Source organism: Micropterus dolomieu, linkage group LG21 (genome assembly GCF_021292245.1).
Source record: "Micropterus dolomieu isolate WLL.071019.BEF.003 ecotype Adirondacks linkage group LG21, ASM2129224v1, whole genome shotgun sequence".
Taxonomy (NCBI): domain Eukaryota; kingdom Metazoa; phylum Chordata; class Actinopteri; order Centrarchiformes; family Centrarchidae; genus Micropterus; species Micropterus dolomieu.
Window position 1 is genome coordinate 26,843,820 of NC_060170.1, and position 22,034 is coordinate 26,865,853.

Here is a 22,034-nt window from a genome sequence, read left to right on the forward strand (position 1 = left end):
GGGCTTTCACAACCTCTTCTGTATTTTTGATGTCTCCATCAGTCAGGGTAGAGATGTCAGTGGTATTCTTTCTGACCTTTAAAGAAGGAAGGAAAAGAACAGAATGAAGTCAAAAGTTTAAACTTTATAATGCACATATTCCTTATTAATCCAGACCAAGAAGTCAGGAAAAAGCACTTTACACTAAGGAACAAAATATATATCATGTTAACAACACATTAACACATGTAACACATTACAGTTATCATATGCAATTCAGTAACAAAACAATAAACGCCTTACCTCTGGAGATTAGAGGGCAGCAGTAACAGCTGGCTGTTGCTCAAGAAACCGGCTGATCATCTCATAGGCCCTGTTCCAGCGGACAACAAGATCAGTTATCAGCTTGTGGTGCGGAAGGCCTAACATCTTCTGGTTCCTCTTCAGTGCCTCAGCTGCTGAGGTGCTCCTGTGGAAGAATGTGCAAATTCTCCTAATTCTCCCGAGCAGTCGAGCGACATTTGGCAGTTTGAGGGCACGCTGCACCGCGAGATTCAAAACATGAGCGAAACAGCGAACGTGCGGATATCCAGCAATCTCAATAGCTACGGACATATTCGCTGCGTTGTCAGTCACCACTGCTGGCTCTTTCTCGGTGAGCTTCCACTCGTCTACAGCCTTCTTAAGCACCTCTGCCATGTGAGCGCCAGTATGACTGTCATTCATAGCCCGAGTCTGAAGGACGTAGCTTTGGGCATCCCAGTTGTCGTCTATGAAGTGGGCAGTAATAGTTACGAAGGACTCGGTGGCCCTTGACGTCCAACCATCACAGGTTAGTGCAACTCGTTTAGCAGACCGGAGCTCACCCTCCACTTTGGCTCTGGTATCTGCATACAATGCAGGGATGACTTTGTCTGTAAAGTGCCGACGACTCGGTATCTCGTATCTCGGTTCCAGTGTTGTCAACATTCTGCAAAATCCATCATTCTCGACCACGCTGTAAGGGCGAAAGTCCTTGCAAATAAATTCGGTGATGGACTTAGTGATACTCTGTGTCCTCGGCGACCCAAAGGGGAGCTTTGCTTTGAACGCAGTAGTGATTTTGTGGGCTGACTTGGTTTGCCCTCATTATCACCTGAGAGTAGTTCATCGTGATAGCGAACGAGGTGCATTTGCAGATTCGTAGTGTTGCTGTTATATTTTATCTTGCAAAGCAGTTCTTGCAGATTCCATAGTCTTTATCCAGTGCCTTTCCGTCGACTGTCTCGTAAAACCCGAAGTCTCTCCACACTTTAGAGTGGAAACTAGCGGGTGGGTCTTTGATTAGTTTTTTATTGTTTTCCGCCATTCTTCTCGCTTCTCTTTTTTTCTGCAATTCTCTGTTGTTGTTAGTTAACTTGTGTTCTTCACCGGCCGCTGTTTGCACCACTTTACCCCTATTTACTCGAACAGCGCCCCCCGCAAACAGAATGGTAGATATTTGGTAGTGACAGTGACACTGACAACGGGTAAATTAATCATTTTGTGTTGTAATAAAATATCGATATTGGGCGTTAGTGTATCGATTATTTATTGCGACAAAGAGCACAACAATATATTGCAATATCGATTTTTTTTCCCACCGCTAGTGTATATTGTGTTAAAATAGAGTTGAATTGAGTACCAAACTTTGTAACTGGATATTGGACTTCATCACAAACAGACCCATGACAGTTCAGATTGACAGTCACACCTCCTCCACTCTAGTGCTCAACACCGGAGCTCCCCAGGGCTGTGTGCTCAGCCCCCTACTGTTCACGCTGTACATCCATGGCTGCAATCCCCAACATGAAGACAATGCTGTTAAGAAGTTTGTGGACGACAACACCATCATCGCCGGATTTCAAACAAAGATGAGACTTCATATCGGGATGAAATCAACAATCTCGCAGATGGGTGCATATAGAACAACCAAGGAGCTTATTGTTGATTTTCAGAAAAATGTGGCAAAGACTCACATCTGTCTACATCAGTGAAGCTGAGGTGGAGCAGATGAACAGTTTTAGGTTCCTAGGAATCAGCATCATAGAGAACCTGATATGGCCATCTCACATCTCCAGGCTGGTGACGAAAGCTCAGAAACGTCTTTCTTAAAGGAAACTTAAGCAGACAAAATTCCCTTCTTGCTCTTGGTAACTTTTACAGAGAAGCTATAGAAAGCATCCTGTCTGGAAACATTACAAATTGGCATAAGATAGCCCAGGAAAGGAGGGCTCTGCAGCTGGTAATTAAAACTACCCAGAAGATCAATGGTGAGGTGATGTGCCTGCGCAGGATACTAAAAAACAGCAACCACCCCAGCTCCATTTGTGCTGCATGTTCACCCTGTTGCCATCTGGCAAGACATACAGACGTATCTGCTGCTGTACAACCCGACTCCAGAGCAGCTTCTTTCATATAGCTGTGAGACTCCTCAAGTCATCCTCTGCACTACACCATAAATAATAGTTGTCTGTTTAATACAGTGTTTTTTTGTGAGTAACATGAAGGGACTACAGATTTTGTTCTGTTGAACCTTGATTTTACCTGTTTCCATATGTATGTGCGTGTGTCTATATTTGTGTATGTTTAAACCTGTGCAGGTACTTGTGAGGTGATGGGAACTGTAAATGAAATTAAGTTAAAGTTGAAACTAGGGCTGCTCAATTATTTTGGTCATAATTGAAGTCACGATCATTAACACGATTGACGGCTTCTGTGTGTGTGTGTGTGTGTGTGTGTGTGTGAGAAATCGTGATTCATACACTACAAACACTGCATTGCTCAGTTCAATATACGTATGTAGGGCCCTATGAAATCTATTTTTTTCCCCCAAATTCCATAAACATTTTTCTTAATTCATCAGAAAATACCTGTAATCATGTGGTGGATGAATAAAAATTCAACAATTCAATAAGAAAATATTAAACAATAAATCAATATCAATGAATTTGATGTATCATGCAAATATTCATATAGAAATATGCATCTTCTGCAGGACAGCCGCCATATGCTGCTCAAACACACCACAGTAATAAGTGGGTCTGACTGAGGCTACTCTTACGTGGACAATGCTCCTCATTGTTTACAAAGCTTGACTGGACGTAGCTTTTTAAATTTTTCTTCAACGGAATATCAGACTCCCATACAGCTGCAAAGTCTTCAACAAGCTTGTGACTTGCATCTGCCGATCAGGGTGCTCTTCTGAGAGTTTGTGTTGAGCTCCTGCTAGTGCACCAACTGTCTTCAATATTAGGTGTGTGTGTGTGCGTGCATGTGTGTGGAAGAGGCAATGAGGTCCGTGTTATAATGCTTTGAAAAACCCAGATTTTTATAAATTGCAACCACATTTTAGAAGATTCCACAACATGCGTTTTACAGCCGATTCCATTTTTATTATTAAAATCCACTAATCCATCTGTGTTTTCCGTATCATGAAAATCACAGGGCCCTATGTAAGATTTAGCACAATGATGGAGTCACATTATATTTAGGCACACTTCTAATCTAAAATTCATATGGAGGTGGTCCATGAGGGAAGTTAAAGGCAAACTATCTATTCAATGTCTCACTGAATTCTTTGTTCTTGCTGAACTCTGAATTTTCTTTTGATTAGATAGTTTTCTTTAGATTGATATATTAAGAAATTATATTTACTTTATTATGTAAAACCATATGTTTTTTTAATATTATTGTCACTTGTTCATTAATAAACAGCCACATCAAGAAATGAAGTGCTACAGGATGTCTCATACTCATATTTAACAACAGGGGAGGGTTGGCTCATCTGGACTAACATACCAAATAAAATGAACATCTCAAACACTATCACAATGTAAGCCTCACTGTTTCTGCACCGCAGTCCATTATAAACCACATAATACATCAAGTTTACAAATGCATTGTCAGGTAGGGATGAAGTCACCTCTCACTTTGCTTAATTAGATAATCAGCAAATCTTATCTCACATACATACACACACACACACACACACACACTAGAAACACAAAGTAGTACTGATAGCCATAATTTCAGCCTGTGGTAAAATGGTGCAACGTTTTTAAATGGGAATTTAGCATGTGAAAGTACAAATTACACATTTGTGTGCATAGTGGCAAATCAATATCCAAAAAACACCTTTTTTAAATGCAAATTTGGATAGTATTCATTATTGGTCACTTGATAGGCACACGGTGTTGTTACAAATCACCATTAGCAGTAAAAAGAAATACATGGTTTCCACCAGGGCAGTGAAATGTGAAGCTTAGCTGCTGATCTGAGCCTCCCTGCTGGTACCATTTCATTACCAAATATATTCATCATCTGTCTCAGGAAAGTAAAGGCACATTTCTGTCAATGTAAAGCCATAACAGAGGCGGGAGAAGAACTACATGAAGTTACAATCCAACTACATATTTTACACCACAAGCCAAAGCCAACGCTAGAGAATAAACCAATCCAACTAACCTTACATGATTTTTTCATTTGTCCAAATGTCACTTCTCTTCTTACTTCTAATAAACCAGAAGACTACTCAGAGACTGTTTATTATTATTTATTCTTCTGCGGAGTATTTAATGTAGTGACAGGCATCAACACTGGGGGGGGGTCTCTAAAATATTGACAGCATGCTTTATTGACATTAATCCCATCATAGATCATGCGGAGCATCAGACTTCATGCCGACAGAGGAAACGATCACTGACCGACCGCAGCGGGCCAGTCGCTCCGCGATCTCCTGTCCCTGGTCCGCCCCACTCCCTCTCCGGTGCCGACAGGCTGTGAACGGTTCGTGATCGTTGGCTGGATGACTATTACGCATGATCCATGCACTACTGCCACTGGGGTCTCCCCGCAGCGCCACGTAACTTTCTACATTCTTCCCAGAAGCAAGCCAGAGACTCTTTTGAATGTCCTTCATAACTCTTCAAAGTAAAAGCTTTCAATAAACTCAACATCAAGCATTGCTGTAATAAACGTTCTCGCACTTTTAGTTTGCAGCCACAATGACTTAAGAGGAAGTGATTGTGTGAGTAATTGTATCTGTCATGACTGATATCTAATTCAGCGCCAGCCGCTATCAATTTATTTATTTTTCTGCTTTCAAAGCAATCTGGGCGCGGGCCAGATATTATTGCTGGCGGGCCGCCTATTGCCGACCACTGCTATATAGTATAGACTATACAAGTCATCCTATTGGACATCTGTAAATACTTTTACAGCATTTTGACTCTAGGTCAGATTTGAATTGATTTATTAACTACAGTTTAGTGTTTCATTTCTGATTTCAATGACTGCATTCTTAATATGGTAATAACATCTTCTGCGTAGTAATAGCAGGAATAATATTGAAATATACATGACCAGTGACCATAATATAACACTGCACTATAGCTTTGGGTGCAGGTATTATTGTCAAATGGCCAAGTGTCATTGAAGAAGCCAGTATCTCTGACTCCTCCTTGATGGTTTCTCTCTGTACAAATGTTCAAAAATGGTGCAAAACTGTGAGCTATGAATGAAACCCTCCTCAGTCTTTGATTGTGTGGCACTGATGTTTATCACTGTTTTCTGCCATGAAGCTGCACTGTGGCCACCCTAGAACTAGCTCCATGTGACATCACATTATCTATTTTAGTTGCAGTTTATCCACAAAACCAGAAATAAACAGTCAAACAAATACAGGTCCAAAAATGCAGGGTTTATCACAAATGCTACTTTAAAAGTTTTAGGATAGGCTTTCCTTGAACAACCTGGGATTCTTCCCCCACACAATGTGTCATCACAGCAGCCAACACTCCAGACCTGGAAAGAAGCCCACACTCCAAACCTGAGCGACTGTAGTAACAAACCTTACAAGTTTCATCCAGTGATTCATCTTCTTTCATTAGCACAACACCCACATGCACACTCATACCTCCGCCTGGTTTTATTAAAACCACTGAGAGTTCATTGGTCCCTTAAAACGCACTACTGATCTACAAGAGCCTTAATTACGAAAACTGTCCTTGCCCCAGGTTCCTAAAGTTTGATTAGTATTGTACCTTATATTTTACATGAGCTCTGCAGAGAAATTACAACGCAAGACTGTCCCTCTCAACTAATCAATAGAGTCTTGGCTAATTAATCGAAACAATCCAAGCATATTAGATGAATGGTGAGGACAACTCTAACAGCAAATAGTTAGGAGTCTATTTTAACCCACTAAGACCAGATGCAACGTTTGTGTGCTTTTCTCTTTAAGACTGGACAGACAATTGTTCAGTGAAAGAAGTTAAACCTTTTTTGGTGTGTGTCACTACGGGCATTCTTCAGCTGCAAGCAAGGAAAGACTATTGGCAAATTTCAGACAAATTTACCCCGAGAAAGAGACAGATTTGCAATTATCTGGAGGTTATAACAACAATTATAACAAGTATCTGTGTGAATACATTGCCAATTGTAAGTAAATAACAAACAACAATTTTCATTTTTAATTGATTTAAAAAAAAAAATGTGAATGAACAATGGCAAAGGCAATAATTTCCAATAAAAGCCAAAGGTGTAAGTTCTCAAATGGTTTTTATTTCTTGTTTTTATCTGCTACAGAGGCTGAGAAATATAGGTTTAAGTTTTTCAAAAAAGCCTCAGGTTTTAGGAGGTTGTTTTCAAATAATGCCTTAGGTTTTAGAGTGCTTTTGTAGAGGGTGCCATAGGTCTTAATGGGTTATGGAGGCATTGGTGCAATCAATTCCTTACCATTCTCTTGTATTGATTTTACCATTTGTTAACTTTTACTTCTTTCCCTAGGTATTAAACCCATTAATGCTGTGAGCACTAATAGCTCTTACTAGTATTTATAGCTGTTGTTACTAGTATCTCTTGACACTTGTAGATCTCTTACATTATTGATGCTTTATTGATGTTTGTATGTTGTTCCTGAAATGTAAGTCGCTTTAGATAAAAGCATCTGCAGCCATTGCTGTGAAACCAGAGGATTACTTAAGGATATAATACAGCACAACCCAATAATTAAAGCTGGGACAAATGTGTGTGAACAGTTGTGTTAGTAGTTTAGGACGATCATGTTTAAACCCCCCAGCCACATCCCCAATGTCCACTGTACTATTTTGCTATAGACTTTACGGACACAGTGTAGGGTGATATGAATGGTGTTTGCCATTGATGTAGTGCATTGGAATAAACTGATATGAGCAGCAGGAGAGATTGTATGATTAAAGCAGACAAAGAGGCAGAAAGACAGGGAACAGATGGCTGATAGAAAGTAACAGTCCCAGTTTCCAGACGATGACTGACACTTCAGTCGCACTGTTAAGCAATAATGAAAAAACAAAATGAAGTCTGTCTCTCTCTCTCAGTCTTCCTCTCTCATGATCACAGATTTCAGCCACAGTAATGTCTAATGACTTACAAGTCTCTTGCCACTGCTTTCTCTGATTCAAGTATTCATATCGGTTTTCAGCAATCTCAACAGAAAAATTGACAATTCTCTTGATAAGAATGGAATTTTATGCATAAGCATGCACATACACAGGTTATCCTTTTGCAGTGAGTCGACACTAGGGACAAGTATATTGGAGTATCTGCTACATAAACACCATATTTTGTCGTCAGGTTTCTATAATAGCAGACAACTGACAAACAGTGCTACAAAGCGTGTTTCATCATCACAGCGTTCTTCTTCTCCTTGTATAATTCCAGCAGTGTCGACGCCTGTCACTACATTAAATGCTCCGTAAAAGAAGAGGAAATAATAATAATAAACATTCTGAGTAGTCTTTTGGTTTATTAGAAGTAATCTGTTACCTTAACACACAAACAAATAGCTCCGTTTGTGCTGCATGACCTCTTGAAGGCTGACACCCATCCATACCATGTGTATTCATGACATGTATGCATGAATTTACACACAAGGGCAAAAAAAGATATATGAGCTGGATGAAGGTGTGCTCTGTCTGTGTGTGTGTGTGTCTGTGTGTGTGTGTGTGTCTGTGTGTGTGTGTGTGTGTGTGTGTGTGTGTGTGTGTCACATCATTAAAGTAAAGCTGAGTATTAATAAACAAAATCACATTCACAGAAATCTCAAACTCATTTTGAAGACTCTCTGGTGTATAACTGGCAACTGATTTCTGTTGCATATGGGATCAGATTACAATGCAGAAATAATATAAAACAACAGTCTATTCGTGATAGTGATAATGCTGTTAGCTAGATTTGTAATAAAAGCACAGTTAAAACAACGTGATATCCTCACCCCTGATCCTGTGAAGCTCGTGGATGAGAGCAGTCAGATATCCCTCACAGCAACATAAAACAGTCAGTGGACTGAAAGGGATAGAGTTAATGCATGTGTGACGGTCCCCCCCCGAAAGAAATATGTCAGCTGGTTTGTCAACAGCAGATGTGCACACTGATGAAAACGGGAATCCTTGCCTAACCTCACAGCTTTAGAGGTCACCAGAGAAGGTGCATACCAATGACTTAACACATTTTGTGGATAAAAGTGCCTCCCACTGGAACTCTGCCAGGATGAACAGGAATACGACTAGATAAATATTGAGAGATGGAAACAAGACAGAAAGACAGAGTGACTAATGAGAAAAGAGACGCATACAAATGGAGGAAAAGTGAAAGTGACAGGCGACAAAACTGAAATGTAGTGACGTGGCAAGCCTTTTTATAGAAATTATGGCCTGTGGTCATAATCACGACTTAGAAATAACAGCCACCTGTTGGAGGTGCACACTCCAGCACAACACAGAGCAGCTGGTTGGCCTGTGATGGGAATTGGAAACAAGCCTGATTTAAACACCCTATCACAATTTGTCACACCACTTTGGTCCATATTGACAAGATAGCATCTCAGTTGCTGCAGTTTTGTCGGCTACGTTCCACCACATCCCAAAGGTGCTCTATTGGATTGAGATCTGGTGACTGTAGAGGCCACTGGAGTACAGTGAACTCATTGTCATGTTCAAGAAACCAGTTTGAGATTTGAGCTTTGTGACATGGTGCATCATCCTGTGGGAAGCAGCCATCAGAAGATGGGTACACTGCAGTCATAAAGGGGTGGACATGGTCAGCAACAATACTCAGATAGGCTGTTGCGTTTAAACAATGCTGAATTGGTAAGGAGCCCAAAGTGTGCCAAGAAAATATCCCCCACATCATTACACCACCACCAGCCTGAATCGTTGATAGGCAAGATGAATAAAGGCAGGATTTATCCATGCTTTCATGTTTACGCTAAATTATGACCCTACCATCTGAATGTTGCAGCTGAAATCTAGACTCGTCATACCAGACAATGTTTTTCCAATCATCTATTGTCCAATTGACCGGGTGTGGTCTTCTGCTGCTGTAGCCCATCTGCTTCAAGGTTCGACGTGTTGTGCATTCAGAGGTATTATGCATACCTTGGTTGTAACGAGTGGTTATTTGAGATAGTGTTGCCTTTCTGTCATCTCGAACTAGTCTGTCCATTCTCATATGACGTCTGACATCAACACGGCATTTCCAAATCAGCAATCAGCAGTTTTGACCACGTCTACATGCCTAAATGCATTGAGTGGCTGCCATGTGATTGGCTGATTAGCTATTTGAGTTAACAACAGAGTGTATATATGTCTATACACATCCATATATGCATGTTGTCATGCATATGGAAACTGTGCTGTATGTATTTGCAAGCTCCATATTTTTATAAGAAACTATTTCAGTAAGTGTGTGGGACTAAACTAAACCAGTAATTTTAAAGTTTCCATCTTCTTTTTAAAATTGTGTATTAGAAATAGAGTGTGAGAATAAAGGAATAACCACAGAAGTAGAACATTAGCGCATCAAAAGAGAGGCATCTGCCCAAATTATTTAAATATCTGGAAACATGCACTAACGTTAGATCAGTAAAGTAATGATTTTTTTTGACAGCATAAACAAAGCAATACTGCCCAACACAACCTCATGTAGCATGATATAGCATTAAATTACACAAGAAAGGAATAATCCACAGATTTTAAATAAATTATTAAATACATATTTTTAAATGTATTGTTTTTGTCTCTAAGAATTTATCATAATTTGAATGCCCTGGGATGTTCCATGGTAACACAGTTCTGGAGAAGTTGTTGTAAAGTTCTATGAATTTCAAATTTATACAAAAGAAAAAACACAAGACTAGTTGTTGCAGCTGCAAATAGAAGAAATCATTTCAACTGTTTGTTAGCTGAGGTAAGTCCATTGTAGGCAATACTATTTAATGAAAGTTCTGTTAATATAAGGTATTCAATAAGATCTAAACGCATCTCTCTCTCTCTACCGAAAGGAATATCTGTAAAGCTTTATTTTGTACCATTAATGCTGAATTGGTCCATTAAGTAGCCTAAAATATAATACCTGAGGTTTTTTTAAGTTTGTATGTGAATTGGACGGCGCGGTGATGCAGTGGTTAGCACTGTAGCATCAAAGCAAGAAGGTCGTTGGTTCGAACCTTGGTCGTTCCAGGCCTTTCTGTGTGGAGTTTGCATGTTCCCCCCGTGTCCGCATGGGTCCTCTCCTAGTCCGCATGTCTTTGGACACCTTAGGTGTGCGTGTACTTGTTGTTTGTTTGTGTGGCCCTGTGATGGACTGGCGACCTGTCCAGGGTGTACCCCGCCTTTCGCCCGATGTCAGCTGGGATTGGCTCCAGCCCCCCGCGACCCTGTACGCAGGATAAGCGGTGGACGATGGATGGATGTGTGAATTTGTGCTTTGGCAACATTGTTTACCTAAACATTCATGCTAAAAGAAATTAGAGATATCAAGCAGAGGCAACTTCTTACTAAGTACAGACTCAGTGAGTACACCCTTGCAATTGAAAAAGGGAGACATAAAAAGTCCTGGTTACCACTTTAAGACACGTGAGCTGGAGACAGACACATTTTTTCCTGAAATGTTTTAAATATAGAAGCTTAAGAAAGCAATATTTTAAGAAATTCTATCTATTATTAACAGATTTCAAATAACATGAAGATAATAAATTAAGAATAATCCTAGGAGAAGGACATACAAACCAGCAAACCTTGCAGCCAAGTATGTGTCCCTGTGTCACAACCGGAGGGACAGGGAGTGACTCAGCCAACTGCTGCACTAACGTTCAACATCGTGTTCACTTTTATTTGTAGTTTACATTCTATCTGTATTTGTTATTTTTGTAATTTATAACTGCTAAATTGAATGGTCTTGATAGGATTAATCTTCTTATGTCATATTCAGATGTTAACTTTTTTGATTGCTGCTTTGGCAACATTCATGCCAATACAGCACACTGAACATACACACTTATGTCATGTGGAGTTTGCCACAGCATAATCCATTCTATTTATTGAATATACAAACTTGGAAGGTATAAATATCCTATTTATACATGGCCCCTTGCCAGCAAAATGTTTATGTAATCAAATTATAAACATTGGTGGATCACTTACTAATTTTGATCTCACCTTTACTGACATTTAAACAATAGAATATAACTAGCTAGTCCTCAGAATTCCTGCTGTTTACATTGTTAGACATCATCTAAACAGTAAAGGGGTTCACTAAGCTGGAACAGGAGTTTAAAATTCAGTTTTGAAATTAGGACAGAAAAAGAAATGTCAGTAACTGCTCTCAGTCTCAAGAATAAGAATGACACTGCATCCACCAACACAATATTATAGGAATGTCTTATTTGAAGCACCTATTTAGTTTACACAAATAAACCTCACTCACAGAAAAGAAGTCTGGAAGCTTGGAAGTTTGCTGTCCTCAAACTGAAGCATCTGATTCAGCTACATATTGCTTGGAGATGCGTGGACTAGGGCTGTCATTCAATAATTATCACGATCTCTCTCAAATCATTATTTCTTTCAAGTTTTAAGGCGGATTTTTGCTCCTAAGTACAAATTCAAGAAACCAGATGGTTAATTATGTGGTTAAACTTTTGTTTATGGTCAGAATGTGACAAACACTTGATCCCAAACAGTGGATCACTTCACAAATCTGAGTTAGAACATTTAAAACTATCATCTTTTTCAACAAATTATTAGTTAGATTAGTTAATCTTTTTTCAGGCTTGTGTCTGTGTCCGGTTATCAAAAATATATCCCCATATCTGCCAGCTAATCAAAATTGAGAGTCCACAATAGTCATGGTATAAAGGGAAAAGGAGACAAAATAACTAATGATCACTCTGCTTTTGTTTTTCCACACAGATCTTGGAAGAAGATATCCTAATGGCAAAATCTAGTAGAAAGAAACAGCTTATTTTCCAACCCCTCAGGTACAATTACTACACATACATTTTTTATAGGGCAAAGGCTACATGTATTTTTGTTTTGTGTTTTTTTTACTTTCCTATCTACATTTCAATTGATCCAATTTCAAGACAAATCATGCATGCAGTACAAACAATTGTTTCTGTAATATATATATATATATGACTCGTGCAAAAACGTAATGTGTCCTTACTGGAGTTATTACATTAAGCTCATCATTAATGACTTTTGTCTTAATGACCGCTCAGGAGGAGAAAACAGGCAGCAAATGACAGGAGGTTCTGCATCATATGGATCAACAGGATGGTGAATAAACAGGTGGAGAAGCGAATCGCAGAGCTGCGTTCAGAATTACTTCTCATGAATCATGTCCTGAAAGTGGAGATGGCGCTTGAGCTTCAGGAGGAGCAGAGAGAGTCAGTGCCAGAAGAAGCAAGAGAGAGATTCCTGCATTACACCAAGCTGGACCGAGAGCAGAGGATGACAAGGTGGCTACGGGAAATGGAGGAAGAATGCAAAGAGAAAACTGAGGAGGATAAAGAAGATGAAGCAAAATCTCTGGACCTGGAGACATTAAGCTTCAACTTTTCCACTACAGATGCTAACAGCTTCTTCATAATGAGGAAACCACCAAAATGTGAGTTAGAGGAAAACTTGAAGATTGTGTTGAATGGCTCCAGCGATGCAGACACCAGCGATGCAGACAGTTCACAACCAGGTAAATGTGAGCAAGAGGAAAACCAACAAATTCCATCAGATGGTGCCACTGTCGCTGACACCAGACAGTTTATGAAAGAATCAGAGGAGAAGAAAAGCTCAAGGAGTCCCTTTCATGCAAACCCCAGTTTCATGACTGGGGAACTAAGATGTGAGGAGGAAAGAGTCCAAGTGGCAAAAGAAGAGGCGGCTTTGCTGATGGACAGACAATGGAAGGAATGGATGGACAAACAGGAAATAAAAGGAAACCATAACAAAGCAAAGCCAGTTGACCAACAGAATACTGAAAAACAGCGAGGGGCAGCACATCCTGTATCAGAAAAACAGACTAAGCAAACCGTTAAAGAAGTGGACACCATGAAGAAAATTAAGACATATCTCAGAGACCTTTTTAATCCTCATACATTTTATAAGTGGGAGAGATTAGAAGATGAGGACTGATTAACTCAACTATACATGTTTCATTTATCTTCTCGCCATTATAAGGCTCGTTTATAAAGCCTCCAAGAATGTGTGTATTAGGCCTAAGGGTTATATTGAGTAAATAAAGCATTGTGCATGACGAGAACAATCTTCAGCTTTAATAGATGAACAAAAGGCCATCTCTTCATCTCTGCAGTGTGATTTATGAGTTGGTCAGTGGTGGAAAATGATACTGTCCTCACCCTACTCCCACCTCAAAAACACTTAGTACACTGAGGTCTTATGTTCTTCAAAAAGAAATCTTAAGTTGGATCCAGTCAATAGTTTACAAGGGAGAACAGTTCTGTTGCCAAAAATGAATGGCAGAGATACAGATTACATGTTTCCAGGCGCCTACATCAATTGCCATCTATCAGAAAAAAACATTTAAACACGCATCCATCTGAAAGCATCCCAGCCTCAGAAAATGTTAATCTTAAATCACTGACTTTTCTATTACAATCCTAGTCCTAAAGCAAGCAAAATAATCCTGGCAGAAATTTCAGATTAGTTAGTGGTGTGCAATATAATATCATTCAAAATATAAATTAAAAGTTTTATATGACTTTTTTATTATTATTATTCATATCGTGATACTGGAAATATTCCAACTTGTTGACATCATACTGTTAGTACCAAAAAGGGGAGAGACCTCAGTAATGTGTATGTAGTGCAAGAAGACTGTAACAACAAAAGGAGCCAATAAAATAAACTTATTTCATCACCTCAAGCAGAAGCACCCTGTTGAGTACGAGGAGAAAAATAGCTATTGTGAGTTCTAAAGCAAAAATATTTCAATATTTTGTCATATCATCAAGAATGTCATTATCACAGAAATACCCTGAAATATCATGATATTATTTTATGCCCATATCACCCACCAATACTTTCAGGTTTAATCTTGATTCAAGAATAGTTTTTGACATTAATGCAAAGTGGAAACAACTGAAAGCATTTAACCTGAAGTGACTTTAATCAAAAAGAAGTGCTCATTTAAATTACTTCTTTGGATTAATGATTTTCTAGTGGTGCTCCGAGGATAAAAATACAGCAATAGGCAAGCTAATTACACAAGCTCTTTAGAGTGGAGAGGAAACACAGCAGTGAATCTGCCCAAGCCTGGCAGCTGTAGTACTCAGGATAAAGTCCAAGATATGGGATGGTGCCTATCACCACATCGAGACTGGTGTGAATAACAACGCTCACTTATTTTAGCAATCATACAAAAAAAAAATCCTACTGAGTAACAAACAATTGTATATGCAAATACAACCTGCTTGTCTACACAATGCATGAGAACAGTCACACATGCATTGGGGATTTAAATTTAAATTAAAATAAACCTGCAATAGACTCATTTAATTGTGCACCTCTTTCCCACCACCTCCCTCCGTGATGAAAGTCATTAATTACAAATTGTACAATTTTAATGTACATGAGCGATAAGGAACGTCCTGTTTGTTTCTATAAATGCAACCACTCACTGAAGAGTAAAGAATGAAATATAGAAATGAGGAGTGGATAATATGAAAAGCCAGTCTATTTTTTTTAAACATACATCAAATAGAGCAAACACAAAAACTAATGTCTCTCAAACTTACTTTTACTATTTACATGCCGATATGCGCACATACCCCTACAGAAGCTTAACCATTTTCAACTCCTGACCTTACAGCCTATTTGACTACAAGCTAGTTTGCTAAACAAAATACCAAAATGAGGTTACAACCGCATTTTAGGATAAAACACAAAATGCGGTCATGCTTTCATATTCATTACAATCACTTAAACTTGCTTATATAGAGAGAATATTATTTATTTATGAACGATGTCCAATAACAATAACTTTTAAAGCTATTGTACAAGTGCCTTTTAATCTCAGAGAGTGAGTGTACAGGGTATGCATATGTGGCCTTAGTTTGATATTAATGAAGTCCAAGCATCACATCCATCCAGTCAGCCAAAAGCCTCTCTAATCACATCCTGCCAGTTTCCTCTCTCTTCTCTCCAAAGAGCCACATCAGCTTTGCACCAGTAGGTGTCACTATGTCCCTTCCGAGCTCCGGCCGAATTGAACAAGAAGATCAGCAGTGCCAGTAAAGGGCAGTTTGTGTTGATAGAAACAATCGCTTTTCTCTCTGATAGACAATGATCTTGTGCTGTCAGTTCAGGATGAGCAGAGAAAGAAAGTCTGAATGCAGAGACAGAATGAAAGCACTAGATTATTGGGAGTAGTGTTGCTGTCTTATTTTCTCAGCTGTGGTTAACACTTTGCTAATGTGATGATGTTGCTCTCACACAGTCAGAGCCCCGAATAAAAGCATAGCCCCCGGAAAGATGACAGCTTCACAGAGACACCCATTTATGAACTGATGGGCTTTCAGGGACTGAAGGACTCTAAAAACCTGAATTACGACTGTTAGATGTAATTTATCTGATACACTGAACTCGGAAGATCTGTAAAATAAACAATGCAGAGCAAAAAATAAACACCAGCTGCAGTATGCACAGTTGTGTCATTGCTGTTTCTAAAGAGGTTTTCCATGTTTAGTCATACAAATGCATTTCCAGTTAAAAAAAAAAAAGGATGGCAGCATCTGAGCTTATTCTGAAAATATCAGGGCCAATCTCAAAAGGTCAACTGAGTAAAAAGAGATAGTGTGGCCTTATTACATACTACATTGTCACTTCACTGCAACTGTGGTTTTCATAACATCCAACATGTAGGATTGTGCGTTAACTACACAAAACAGGCCTTCATGTGAAAAATTCTTCATATCTAGCTCTGCTCAGCCAATGATGAGGTGCATCCTTCCACACCAATGTATCCGGACAGCAGCAGCCATGTCTGCAGGCTGTCTGTCTGCTCCATGTTGGGACGGCAAGCCAACAGTTGAGCTGGCCTGAATCTCTTTTTTCTTACCCATTTATAGAAAACCGAATTTACCACATTGTCTTGTCTGCTGTGTTTGTCCTGTATGTTTCATGTCAATAATAACAGAAAACAGGAAGGGCTTGGATGGGGTCCAAGTCCACAAACAAGGTTGATCATATCCTAGTGATATTGCTCTGTCCTACCATATTTTCCCATGCACTTATCTGAAGTAAAAACAAAAAATCCTTTCTCCTTTACTTTTCTTCTAATGGCAGTGATGCTGACCTTTGCTGTTTGCTGATAAATTCACTCTAGGCATTGGTTAAGTGCTTAAAAATGTAAATATTGGGAAACATTACAAAGCTTTGCTAAGTAGTTTAATCTGTCAAATTAGTAGACCATGTCCCATTTATGTTTGCCTTGAACAAAGTGAGCATTTGTGGAATCAGACAGGCTTTGACATAAACCCTGTTAACCTGATAGACAGTGAATTTATGATATCTCACCATCGACTCAAGAACACTAAACTAAAGACACCAGACACACTCACATGCGGGTGAAGCTATTCAGAAGCCAAAGGTATGAATGGACATACAAACTTAATGTCACACCATTCCTTGATTTAACCTCTGACTCACAGATGGCCACTATGTATATTCAGAGTAAATAAAAACGGAAATAGAGAGAAAGAATAAATCCAGGAAAGGCCGCCCTTGTGCCCTCATCCATGAAAAAAAACAAAAAAAAACAAACACTATTAAGATACTAATGTTCTCAAGTTTGGCATCTGTCATCTCACATCCATAAGTAAATTCTTGTTGAAAGAACTAAAATCATCACAGCCACTTTTTAGGTGCCTTTAAACAGTTTGTATTGGAACATTTCTAGTGGCCTGTTTTTCACACCGAGTGGAAATTGGCAGACAAGTTCTAGTCTAATTTAGTCTTACAGCCCCTCAGGTCCACTTACTTCTACACTAGACTTTACTCAAAAGTAAACCAATGGAAAACATGCGAGGTGGGTAAATGGCTCCCCCTTGTAAATATTTCCCCAGCTCACACTCTAGCCCAGAATCAACAACTCTATTTCAGTCTCTGTCTCAGATCAATACAATGGCTTTTTACTGATTACAATGACTTCTCAGAAAACCCAATGGACACACAAAGATGTTGAGTTCCAAAGGCGCCAATATACTTAACTCATGTCAGAAAGGAAGACTTATCTGCTAACAGGAGCACACGCATTCGGTCTCCTAAATATTAAAGCACTTTTTGGCTTAATTAGTGTATCTGTAACAACCCACTGCCCTTATCCTATGTCATTTTTGTGTGGCAAATGTTTACAGCTTCAGTCAGTGCAACTAGATTCATGTTACATCTGTTTTTGTTGGCCTAATAGCTAAGATAAAATAAGTCATGAAGTAGCTAGATCAGTGGCAGATCTGACAAAATGATTCCAAGAAGCAGAACAAATGTGACATTATGCATCAAACCACTTATTTTACTCAGTGTCATGCCATTACTCAGGGGAAATGTAAGCTCCAGAGGGGATAAAAAAATTATAATCAGTACAGAGCTGCAGACCACTGTCAGGATATTTTGTTTTGTGACAGTTGAAATTTGGTAGATGTGTACAAACTGGGATAATGAGAAACCCAAATGACGTACTAATGTGACAATAAGTAAATCAGCTCAAGTTTTGAGTGGGTTTTTAAGTGCAATAGGTCACATTTATGTCTAACTAAATGAATGTTTATAAAAAGGTGGCGCATACATTGCCTAGGGAACCCAACTGGAATAAAAAGAAGTACACATGTCCACATATTAATATGCAGTACATCCAATGTACTGCCTCAGACTATTGGGACAGCTTCATCTATGCTACAAGGAAGCTTATTTGCAAATATTCAATATCCACTCACCACAGAGGATGTGGGGTCACGATTGAGTTGCAAATTATCTACGCTTGATTAGAAAGAGGAGTAGGAAAAACATCCCACAGCCTTCTGTCAACATGTGTTTTGTCTGGAAAGAATGGTCATATTATTGTTGGCTGTCTGTCTCTGCCTGCCTGCGTTTGTCGTTGCTTTCATCTCATGCATTCAACCCACTTTGCTCATAGCTAAAAGCGGATAAAATAAGTGCCAGACACAAAGGCAGAGAAAATTGTTAGCAACTTATCCTTTCACTCAAATAAATAGTTTCCTGATAAACAAATATCACATAGCAGGCTATTGTTGGATGTCATCTGAAATTTGACCACCCTCCCTACACATACACATCCCCGACCTACGCCGATGCCACCATTGTTATCAGACTGGACTCAGTGATGATTAAACTATGTGGGCGGGAAGCAGTAAGAGTTAGAAAGCTAATTCCCTGGCTCCATCTATTGATTTAAAAGCTGACCTGTCTCTACCTGCTCTCTCATTACTCCGACAATCATGTCTGCCACAGCTTTTAGCCTTTGGTAGTATATATTGCGCATGCTTGTTTATTGCATAATGTTGTATTAAGAAAGAAGAGGAGGAGAGAGTTGGATGTCTCCATTAGTTCGTAGAGTAATACCAGAGTCAATCTCTTATTCCCTCTAGTGTAATGCTGCCATTCATGAAGGCGCGTCAGCACTCCTGATTCATTTGGCAGTCTTGCTTAACCTTGTTAACAAAAATATTCAGGGACTCAGACTAGTGAGTGTCTAGGTATGCATTCTTTCATATACTGTATATGCATGTGCTCGAGTGTGTGTAATGGGACTGGCCGAGACTGGAGAGAACAACGCTGGAGGGCAACACAATGTCACAGTGTAGAGTTCCCATCTTGCAGTACACAGACTGTTCTTCTGACAGGCTGACAGGGTATATTTTGGATTTGTCCTCAGAAAGCTCTTGTAAGGGAAGAATGTCCTTTAAAGAGAGGCTAAGACTGGGATCAGACGAGGGGAGATGTGAGACAGATCATGGAGAAAAAGAAAATGCAGGTAAGGTTGTCCCTTAAAAGGACATACTGAGGATTGATGGCAGGACAGAGAAGGGGACAATTTTTTTGTGGGGTATCAATGAGGGAAATGACTGGCAAAAACACGAATGACTCAATAGTGTAAAAAATTGCTTTTGATCAAGTGACAGTTTATCTGGCTGTTGTTAGTGCTGAAAGGCCTAGTTGACAGCTGAGAGTTAATTAACAGCCGTAAAAATCAAAATGTTGTTGAATCCAGTCCCTATTCAACTGGCGCAGGCCACATCCTGCCCAGAAGCATCCTCCGTGTGGTCCAGCATACATAATCGGATATATGACAACATAAGTCAACTATATAGTGTAAGGAAGTAGCTAACAAGAGAGCTATTTATGTTTCACATGCGCAGTACCGATCACTGCCAATCCAGGACTCAACAAGGACTGCCCGACATGCAGCCTCTACCCGCCTCTGTCTCTCTGCAGAGCACCACACACACACACACACACACACACACACACACACACACACACAGTCAGCCAGCAGATCAGTGGACATTACTGAAGGTGACGACAAATACACTCGTTAGTGTAATTACATGGTGAAATAAAAACTTCCCGAGTAAAAAGCCAATACTTTATCAACATACCTGTTTAAAAAGCATAAACATGTAAAATACAATATTTTAATCTGCCGAGTCTCTCATCCACTACAGCTGCGTTTTGGTTTTACACAAGCACAGCACTAGTTCAGCAAATAGCTAATTGTTTCAAACAAGCTATAAAGTGAAAGCTGTCCGTCTGTAGTAACTGCTTTAATTTGCCACGTAGATTAAAATCTGTCACATATAAACAAGGCTTGTGGCTGAGACAAACCAGCTGCTCCTCTGTCCGGCCCATTTCCATGTCCTGGTTTTAAAATCTGGCCCAAATGAGTTTGTAATAAATAGTCCTGCCCTACAGCAATCAATAGCTCAAGTTTAACTGTGTGAGGATTTTCAGCTTGTCTGTAAACTGAATGCCTTTGGCTTTTTAAATGTTTTTCAGACAAAACAAGCATTTGGAAGACAACAATTTAGCATATAATAAGCATGCTTTGCAGGAAGGCGAGAAGTGAGATTGTTACTTTTGAATGTTGAACCAACTTTCAAAATTAATTTTTTAAACAGTTTCAAGTTTTGAAATTGTCTGGTGGTTTTTTTTAACCACCTGTGTCATCTTTTTTGATTCCCTCCCTTAATTTGCAGTATAACAAAGATCTGAAGCAGAGCATTTGAATCAAGAACTACTTCTGGAAGAAGTTCTTCCAGAAATTTGAATAAATGATGAAGAATTAAAACATCTTAAAAAAAGGGAGAGTAAGGAAAGAATATGATATGATTGATTAAATGAGTCAACTTTTTTTCTTTTTAAACTGTTATTTATTCTTCACTCTGTCTACATTTGCTGTTCACAATTACACTTCTTTGCAGGTAAAGCCACTCAAATTCTCTATCACAGGTTGTTTACAGATTTCCATGGCAGACGGACAGGCACACGTGGATGTGTGGAAGGCAGACACTGAGCCCTGCAAGACAATTAATCACAAAGTGAGAGCTAAAACCCCAACAACATCCCCAAGCGGTGTCAGTCATACTTTAACAAATGCAATTTTTTCTCTGCTTCATGATGCCCAGACAGCTTCGAGGTCAGCATCAATCATGTGCTTGCCAGCGTGTGTTACAAACGATGGTCCCCGGAGCTGTAATGAATCCTAATTTAAGCTGCCATCAGGACACTTCAAGAGCGGTGCCACAGGCTGTTTCCAAGTGGCCATGATGCTGTTCTTACAACACAACTCGGATAACAGAAGCAAAGTATGACACAAAAGAGGACAACAGTTAAAATCACTCCCATGTTACAGTATCTGATATGTAACATGTACCGAGATCTGTCAACTACATGTCATGGGTCTGATACCCTCAGTAAAATAAACTGTTTAATCAACTGGTCCAAATGTTTGGTCTTGCCACCCGAAAAGTAACAAGATTATTTAGTCAGCAGACATTCACTGAAACCTGATGGAGTTGGACGAATCGGAAAGCCATGAGGAGTAGTTTATGAAGATTACATGACTCACTTCTAAACACGTGTTTGAAAATGTTTAAATGACACTGAAGATGCATAAATGACTCTACAATGAGCAAATGTATGAGCGATTATTAATCCAATACTTATTCACTCACTGCAGTATTTAAGAATACGGTGGCTTAGCCATGCTCATCCAGAAACAGGTGTATTACCGCCTAACATTCACCTAGTCCATGTAACGATTCAATGAATGGAAATACCCACCACACATCTTTTACAGCCGACATATTTAGCATTAGGTTGTGACTGTATAGTCTCTGTGACACAAAAACCTACTTCCCTGGTTTATAAGTGTTAAATATTTTAAAGCACTTAATTTAAGCTGAGCAGAAGGAAGGAAGACTAGTGAGTCTCAGAGTATCAGCAGAAAATATAGAGACTGAGATTGTTTTCTCAGATAGCCTGTTTTGTTTTATGAAAAATATATCTTTCCTTAAAGGAGATGCAAAAACATGCTGCAGGTTGTGCGTACTAAATCTAATTGAATATTCACAGGAAAAGTGCAAAGAAACAAAGACCTCTTCTTTGGTTAAACTTAGAGACAACTAAAATGACTGGAGATGATTTTCAAAGGTGGCCAGAGCTAACAGGTTGATCCCACTGATGTCC

The 22,034-nt window shown here is 39.3% G+C and overlaps 2 protein-coding genes across 2 annotated transcripts; one reads left to right on the forward strand and one right to left on the reverse strand.

Annotated features, from left to right (window-relative positions):
* Positions 1–4: 4 nt before the first annotated feature.
* LOC123959718 (E3 SUMO-protein ligase ZBED1-like) lies at positions 5–1,523 on the reverse strand. The gene is made up of 2 exons (XM_046033949.1): positions 283–1,523; positions 5–76 (listed from the first exon to the last, which is right to left on the reverse strand). Exon 1 carries the CDS (start codon positions 946–948, stop codon positions 292–294), a length of 657 nt encoding a protein of 218 aa, XP_045889905.1. The 5' UTR covers positions 949–1,523; the 3' UTR covers positions 5–76; positions 283–291.
* An 8,616-nt stretch (positions 1,524–10,139) lies between these two features.
* LOC123959717 lies at positions 10,140–13,575 on the forward strand. The gene is made up of 3 exons (XM_046033947.1): positions 10,140–10,224; positions 12,225–12,292; positions 12,536–13,575. The coding sequence occupies exons 2-3, from the start codon at positions 12,246–12,248 to the stop codon at positions 13,443–13,445; spliced, it is 957 nt and encodes a 318-aa protein (XP_045889903.1). The 5' UTR covers positions 10,140–10,224; positions 12,225–12,245; the 3' UTR covers positions 13,446–13,575.
* The last annotated feature ends 8,459 nt before the right edge of the window (positions 13,576–22,034 follow it).